The 8,942-nt window shown below is 29.6% G+C and overlaps 2 protein-coding genes across 2 annotated transcripts; one reads left to right on the top strand and one right to left on the bottom strand.

Moving 5' to 3' along the window:
- The first annotated feature begins 3,925 nt into the window (after positions 1-3,925).
- On the top strand, positions 3,926-5,876 carry RUG2 (Regulator of chromosome condensation (RCC1) family protein). Its single transcript, XM_079009176.1, has 4 exons — positions 3,926-4,365; positions 4,611-4,821; positions 4,890-5,178; positions 5,310-5,876. Exons 1-4 carry the CDS (start codon positions 4,064-4,066, stop codon positions 5,789-5,791), a joined length of 1,284 nt encoding a protein of 427 aa, XP_078865302.1. The 5' UTR covers positions 3,926-4,063; the 3' UTR covers positions 5,792-5,876.
- Positions 5,877-5,892: 16 nt separating this feature from the next.
- Positions 5,893-7,125, bottom strand: LOC145061642 (uncharacterized). Its single transcript, XM_079009177.1, has 4 exons — positions 6,416-7,125; positions 6,299-6,335; positions 6,083-6,204; positions 5,893-6,007 (listed from the first exon to the last, which is right to left on the bottom strand). Exons 1-4 carry the CDS (start codon positions 6,674-6,676, stop codon positions 5,945-5,947), a joined length of 483 nt encoding a protein of 160 aa, XP_078865303.1. The 5' UTR covers positions 6,677-7,125; the 3' UTR covers positions 5,893-5,944.
- Positions 7,126-8,942: the final 1,817 nt, after the last annotated feature.

Below are 8,942 nucleotides of genomic sequence, written 5' to 3' on the forward strand. Positions count from 1 at the left end.
ATTTAATTATCCTAATTTTAATTTGTGATTTTCTTTACTTAATTCAGTTTTAATTCTAATGTAATTTTAATTACATCCGATTTTATTCGGTCGGAATGACATTTTGTCAGAATGAAATTCTATAAGAATGATATACGTAAACTAATAAAGAGTCTTGAATTATGAAAACTTGAGGCTTTAGATAGAAGCTCAATTTTTTCATCACATTTTTAAAAAATACAATACTTTATATACTATTCTATAATAATAAAATATTTACTAATAGCGAACTAACACAATTGGTAGATTATTCTATAAGAATATACTTTTACATATAGTATTATCATTATATTGTAGATTATTCGGTCAGAATATAATGATGAACAAGGCTATCTTTGGTGATTATTGTTTATCTTCATCTTACACACCATCATCCAACCTTCAGGTCATTGATCATCATGTTTTCTTCATGCATTCTATGAGAATAACTGTCATGAAATCGAATTATATAATAATAACATTTTGTGAGAATGTTTTTATAGGACAAATAATAAAACAAACTTGATTAAATACATTGAATTCTTAAAGAATGCTTGTTAACATTCTTCAATAATAAAGAAACAAAAATTAAATCTCCTCTCCCTATTCTAATAAAAGAATAGTTTTAATCTCCTTTTGACATTAGTCATTCTATTAGCCCTCCTAATTAATACATATTTTATTCTTTTTTTGCCAAGTGGCATCCTATTAAGCCTCCTAATTAATACATGTCACTTGTCAACCTATTGATTCTTAATTTCAAATTTCAAATTTAAAATTTCTCACTCTAATTAAATTAAATTAATAACATTAGAATAAAAATTAAAATAAAATTAATAAAAATTATAAGATGATATAATTTTACATATTTATTCAAATTAACGATTATAATTTTATATAACTAAAAAAAATTCCTTTTAATTAATAATTTATTTAAAATAACTGAATAATAATTTTGAGTTTTCACTATGAAAGTTTAATTAATTTTGTCATTATGGTTCTCACGGGTTATATACTAGTATATAATGAAATCAAATGCATCCATTTAAATATATACATAAATAACGTTTTAAAAACCAAAAGCTAATCGTAATTCTTCTATTACATACACGATTATACACCTCAAAGCTAGATTACCTCAAATCTAAAACTTTAAGCGCTTTGTAAATCAATTTGATCACTATTATTATTTATCCTATACAGTAGCAACCAACCTCCTCCAAATTTGATTGCAGGAACTTCATGGGTTGCAATATAATTACACGTATGATTTTTAAAATTTTATTCTTGTAACTGTAAATATCATGTGGCAGATTGTCTGTCACTAATCAATAAATATGATTTAGTTGAATGGTTTATGACCTTTAAATTAAAACCACACTCGCATTATACATATGGCAAATGGTTGTACTTGAAAAGTGAGAAGCAAAAAGGAACCTGTAACAATCGTGGTGATACAAGAAACGTCAATGGTGGAGTATTTTGCAGTCGCCGGCAAGAAGCAAGGAGAAACCACAACCTTTTTTTGTGCTGAAGATTAATTTCTTGATGCCATAAATATAGCCTCAATCAACAAAACAGTTACCATAATAATAGGATTTATCTTGAATGTAAATAATTAATTTAATGACTAATTTACCAAACTATCCTTACATATTTAATTAATTAATAAATATTAAGAATTAAAATGATCGGTTTATATTAATATCTACATCCACACAATAATTGTTCATCCATATATGAACCTATCTTAATCTATGTATTCTATCAAACCGTCAAAAAACAATATGATATATTGTAATTGTATAAAAGATGAAAATAAATAAATAGGCAAACAACATTAAGTAGTATATTCAATCAAAACATCAAAAGTTAAAAGATTTTTAGAAAAAAAAAAAGTAGATTATAATAATTATAATAATATGATTTTATATATCACAATGCTTCAAGTCTAGTGGTATCAGATGTTGTCATTCACTTCTTATAATCTTGGACATAGATGGAATTATGAGACATAAATGGAATTGTAGAGTAGTTTATAAGTAGATTATATTTGTGGTTAAAAAATAATATGATTTTATATAATATAAATAATTGGTTCAAATTCTATATATAAATGATTTATACTAATTCTAGGGTCCTACTTTGGACATACCAATCTACAACACTAACCTATATCATTAAGTCTACAACATACATCATTTCAAGTTGATTAATCAATCTATCAAGTGAAAATAATACTTCCTTTTTTTACATTTAACTTCATGCTACTTTTTTATCATTATTAATTTATTATCTTATGATTTAGTCTAATCATTATACTTAATAATTATCTTACAACCTAATTATTTCATAAACTTTATTATTTAATAATTATAATTTATTACTAATTAATTAATTATATTTACTTTTTGCTATTTAAATATTTTATTTCATACTTATTTTTTTTTAAATAAGTTAAAAAAACAAATATATAAAATTATTATATTTTACAAACGTTAAATCATTAAATCAACATATATTAAATTACAACATGGATCGTAATGTATTTTTTTATTTAATGATAAATATTCAAAAAAAAATTATGGGTTTATTTTAATTTTGTAATTTATATATAATTAAAATCCGATTAAAAAATTAATTAAAAATAAAAACATTAAAAAATTGATTAAATATTCCGTCGACGATAATGCCGAAATAGAAGACATTCGATACATCAAATAATTATACATAGAAAAAATAAATATTAGAAATTATATGTCGTTGTCGCTTTACCAGACCACGAAAACCATCAAGGCGCTGACGTCAGACCACTAGGTGTTATGTTGTCACCGCCGTCATACTTTTTATAACTTTTTCTTAATTTTTTTAACTTTTCTTTAAAGTTTTTACAACGTTTGAACATATATTTTTTACACTGTTTTCATTAAAAAAAAAAAAAAAAAAAAAAAAAAAAAAAAAAAAACTTCATAAAAATAATTCATGAGTCGTAAAAAAAAGTTTCAGATTCAGATGATTTGATTTTGTTAAAAGCAGGTTTCGGATAAACAGACAAAGCATCAAAAAGTTAAAATCAAATAATATAAACGAACATAAAAGTTAAAAAAAATAAATAATAAACAAAATGTTAAAAAAAATTAGTAAAATAACAACAATAATATAGCTTTTATAATATAATAACATAAATAATATTATAAAAAATAAAATTCCAAATAAACTTTCATCAACCTAATATCATTGATATTATAAATAATATTATAAGAAAAATAAAATCCAAACAAATCTTCATCATTTTTTTAATTTTAAATATTACATAATAAAAATACGAGACAAAAATAAACAACAACTAATCATCTATAGTCATTATAAAAAATAAATAAATAAATAAATAAATAAATAAAAACTGTGTTATGTAAAAGATGAACACAAAAAAATAGAGAATAAAAAACTAGATAAATAAAAAAAGAAATGTATGTTATTAATATAGTTAATATAATAATAAAAGAAACGGTTAATAAAAAAAATAAAAAAATAAAAAAGACATTTGCATCAAGTAAAGAAAATAAAACAAAAACATGGTTGGGCAATAAAAAAAACAAGAAAAAAAAAGGGTACATGAAAGAACAAAAAAACAAAAACTATTAAGAAAAAAAAAAAAAAAAAGCGGACTAGAATGAATGGGGTAATTTTTGCCATTTGATTAAAAATAGAAGGGCAAACAGTGAAAAAAAAAATGGAATTACCTGTGTGTAACACGAGAATATTGATGGGAATTTGTGATAAAGTTTCATGTGTCAACACTAATCATGGGAAATAGTTAAAATTAGAATGGTAAAAAAACCTTTAATTCTATTAAATTAAAATAAAATAAATAAATAAAAATCAAACAAATAATTTGATCGTAGTGGATGGGAGTTCTGTTTAAGATTTTGGATTCCCAAAAAGCGACGAACTACGAAAATTCGGGTATACGATTCATGAATGTCGAGGCGAGGCATCAATTAACTAAGATCTGATCCAGCCATCCGAAAACTTCTAACTACCGATGTTTCGCGTTTTGAAGAACTTCCCTCTCAAAGGCGTCACCAACTGTCGATGGATGACCACCACCACCACCACCGTAATGAGTTTCGGAGACGGTAGCCATGGTGCTCTTGGCTTACCAATCTCCGTCACCGGAATCAATTCCGACGCCTACGAACCCACTCCAATCTCAGCCCTACCTCCCGATGTTTCCAGCATCGCCGCCGGTCACTACCACTCTCTCGCCGTTACTTCCCAAGGCCACCTCTGGTCTTGGGGTCGCAATGCCGAATCACAACTTGGTCGGAACCTTGATTCCCCTAGGTACAATTTCACTTTTCACCTATTTTCATTTTCATTTTCATTTCTCTCTCTATTTACTACAATCTACTAGCTAGCTATTTTGGAGAAAAAAAATCTAGCATATTCTGTAACAATCCTAACATTGTATGCTGTTTCTTTTTCTCTTTTCTTATTAAGTATGAATAAATCGGTGAATGTTACTACTAGCCAAGGGCTTTTATGGAAATAAAATCTAGAACATTAACACTGTTCAATTTTTGTAACAGAGAAACATGGATTGAACCAAAAAGAATAGATGGATTAAGTGATGTAAAATCTGCATTTGCATCTGGTGTTGTTTCTGCAGCTATTGGAATCGACGGGTGTATATGGATTTGGGGGAAATCAAAACGGGGTCAATTAGGTCTTGGAATCGGAATCACAGAAGCCATTCATCCCACCAAAATAAAATCTCTTTCAAAAGAAGAGATAATTAAGGTGTGGAATCACTAATCAGACTTTCAGTAACAGATATTATCATCTGATAGATTGTAATGAACAAACAGGTGTCATTTGGATGGGGACACGCTCTTGCACTTACTAAAGATGGAAAGTTATTCGGTTGGGGTTATTCAGCTGATGGTAGATTAGGAAAGAGAGAAATTACAGGTGTGTCCCCGCTTGACTCTGTAAACAATTTGTCAAAGCTTGAAGATGCTGAAAAAGTAGTATTGGAAGCCATGAGTAAAGAGAATGATATGCCTATCATATGGGAGCCATGTTTGATTGATGAATTAAAAGGTGTTGAAGTTGCTGACGTGTCATGTGGACTTGACCACACCTTGGTTCTTTTACGTAAGTCTAGGACTAATATCAGTTAAATACAGTACAACCTGTTATGTCATGTCTCATTTGCCAGATACCATCTCCAATCTATTATACTATTTTTTACACCAAAATGATAAAAAAAAATGTTCTTGATTTAGGTGATGGAACTTTATTAAGTGGTGGAAGCAATGTATATGGGCAATTGGGAAGATCAACTCAAGATTTGGAGTTTCTTCCTGTTGACATAAGTGTCCACCCTGTTTCAATTTCTTCAGGGCTAGGGCATTCTTTAGCTATATGCCAGATTCCATCTGCAGAAGGTGGTGAAGGTATCTCAGGAGTGTTTTCATGGGGTTGGGGGCAAAATTGTCAACTTGGAAGAGAAGGTCCAGGGAATATTCCGTTGCTTGTGGATGGGCTTTTAGGGGAAAAGCCCGTATCAGTGTCGGGTGGGCGGGTCCACTCCATTGTCCTCACGGATAATGGAGAGGTTTTTTCTTGGGGGTGTGGGAGAAGTGGGAGGCTTGGGTTGGGTAGTTCCATTGATGAACATGAACCAATGGTGGTTGAGTTTTCAGAAGATACAAATGTTTTGCAAGTTGTTTCAGGGTTTGATCATAATTTGGTCTTAACTAGTTGAGTGATAGATAATTTTGTTGTGTATTATTTGTATTTATGAATGCATTTCATATATGAAAATTGAAAAGATGTATCTTAATTGCTAATCAGATGAATGCTTACAAGTTACAACATTGTGGTTTTGTGATGTTTCATGAATCTTGAATCCAAAAGCTCAAAAGTTTTCAGGGCTATCGTCTAATTGCTTCTCATCTTCAATGTCCACCTCCAATATCTCCTGAAAACAACCATTTCCGCCATTGTTATAACCATTGATGAAGAATGTTACAAGATTGAAATGGAATAAGCTTACTGGAATCCTCTCTTTCAGATAGTTTCCAAGTCTGGCTAAAACAAGAGAACGTTCATGCCAGAATCGACCTTTGAGTCTAATCTTCACAAATGGTCCATCTACTTCAGCTAGTTCTGCAACTCCTGTTTTCATAGATTCATTTTCGTTTTGTTTCAATAAGGTAATGAAATCAATGGAGGAAACTGGAAGGTAAACCGAAATGGAAAAGTAGGTCACCTGTCATTCCTACTGATGCATCGAATAAGTGTGAAAACTGCACAAAATCAGAACGAATTTAGGGTTTTAGACGTTATGGATATGAAATTTTGATTGATTAATGAGACTAAAACTTGCCTTTGTTCTAGCGTCGTCTAAAACGAGCTTGACATTGTCTTCGGTTAGATCAAGTGATGCAGAAATAGTGGTGAATCTACGGATAACCGGAGGTGATCTCGGAACCCTAATTTGCCTACGCAGCGTAATGAACTGCTTCAGATTTGAGGATACGGTGTTCACGTTAATGGAGGTCCGACCATGGTGGAAGTTAAAACATTGATGCGGTGGTATCAGGCGGCGGTGGTGTTGATAAACGCCGTGAACAAGGTTTGAGGCCATCTTCTCTCTGACACCTGATGTGGTGTTGCAAATTTGTGCCTGTTTGTTGTCCACTCGTTTCTGTTAGTGTAATGTGGGACATCTCTATCCAAATTCCAAATTGAGTTTGGGTAAAGAACATCTAAGGCCCAAGTCTTTCTATTGGTTGCCTAGCTGCAACTACCACCTGCCACCACGACAGCCGCCGTGAGCCACCGCTGCAGATGTAGATTGTCGTCAAGGTTCAAGCTGAAAGGGGCAATTGAGAAATGCAGTAAATTGATAACAACGATGATGATCTTAACAAAAATTGGGCTTCTCTTACACGACCTACGTGGATTGTCACTAATGGCGATTCCTAATCTGAAACCACTGAATTGTTCTTCAGCCATGGAATTTAAGCCATCGGAGGTCGGAACTACTACGGCGACGGTTGTTTTTGTCTGAAAGTACGATGTGATCTACAGAGTACGGACTAACGGTTTCTGGAAATTATACACTGATTAAAAATAATTATGGATATATTATGGTAGTTATATTTATTTTAATTCATTAAATAAATATTTAAAAGAAAAACACATAGATAGCCTTTTCTTATAAGGAAAATGATATATAAACACTGACATTTTTTTAAAAAAAAATCGGTTTTAAGCTCATCTTTAGGTGTGTTATCACCAAAAGTTTTGTATATTTTTATATACAAAATACATAAACAAAAACAAATGATAAATATTTTTTTCTTAGATCATAAAAAATTGTATTTTTTTTCTTTAAATTTGTATTTCTTGCATATTTTTGTATATATATAATCAGTAAATAATAGATATGTATTTATACTTCAAAAAACATATTACGTTTTTATAAATAAATGATAAATATGTATTTATTATTAAAAATACATAAAAAAATATGTATTTATAAGAACACAACCAAAAACAAAATTTACAAAGTACATTACCATTTAAGAATCTTCAAATAAAGTATATTACCACTTCAACCATTTTAGAATCTTCAAAGAAAGTATATATTACCACAAGGTAATGTACGAAGTATATTACCATTTCACCCATAATAAAGAAAAGTACATCATCATTTCAATCACGAAAACAGTTAGCAATTCATGAAGTTCATTACCTCAACCGATAAAAAACAACAATTACCATTAAACACAATAAAAAACAGTCCAACAAACAATTACCGTTGAAAATCAAATTAATAGACACACAAGGTAACCGACAAATAATAGTAAAAATTATATATCGATTAGTTGCGAATAATAGATCCAAGTATTATTAATATATTTACCAAGTTTTGTCCATAAACCAGATCTATCATTCTCGATTAGATCTGATTATAAGAAAGGTAGAAGAAGAATGTTCTGTTGTTGGACGAAATTAAACACAAGATAGAAAAGTAAAACCAACATGATCTGATTAGAAGAAAAATATTCTATTGTTGGACGAAACTAAACGCAATGGAATAAGTTTATAAACCCATTAAAAGTTCCCCCCCCCCCCCCCCCCAAATATGGAATAGAGAAAATTTACCAACTTGTAACCATTCCTCTATTATTTCCAACAATTACAATACATATTTTGAGATTAGTCGTCAAAACAAACATAACCAAAAACACAACAAACAAGCAAAACCATTAACATAAACAAAATTAATTTCCGAAAGACTATGCTCAACGGTATATATAATATGCATGCGCCTTTTTTATGTCTCAATCCTTGACATGATAACGCCACCGGGGGCGGAATACGGACATTGAAACTAGGGGGGCCGACACAAACACTGTTAAAAACGGGTTATACAACATCGTTAAAATGGGCAAGACAACCTAGTTTTGCAACCGGGTCTTATAGTTACTCGGATTGAATAAATGATTTAGGTAGTCATATTAAAGAATTAATAAGGATTTTAGCCAAATTACCGATGATCAATTGTTCTATCATATTTTGCGGATTCAATTATTTCCTCCAATGAATTTATATCAACACTTAATACAAGTAAAATAATCAAAATTATAACATAATAATCTTGTAAATAGTACAAAAGTAAATAATAATTGATGAATATACAGAAGTTAACATGTAAGATATACATTAATACATCTCTAACAAATAAAACTATCTTAATTTTTATTTGAATTTTAGTAATATGCATTTTTGTTATAAGATTCTTTATTTATTTTTCACACATTCTAGAAATTGACAAAGCAACAAATAATAATTAAAATTCTTATTCCTGTAAAATGCAAGACTACTTATGCCTACCATTTCAT

This window comes from Lactuca serriola, chromosome 7, assembly GCF_051521515.1.
Source record: "Lactuca serriola cultivar US96UC23 chromosome 7, Lser_US96UC23_V15, whole genome shotgun sequence".
In the NCBI taxonomy this organism is placed as follows: Eukaryota; Viridiplantae; Streptophyta; class Magnoliopsida; order Asterales; family Asteraceae; genus Lactuca; species Lactuca serriola.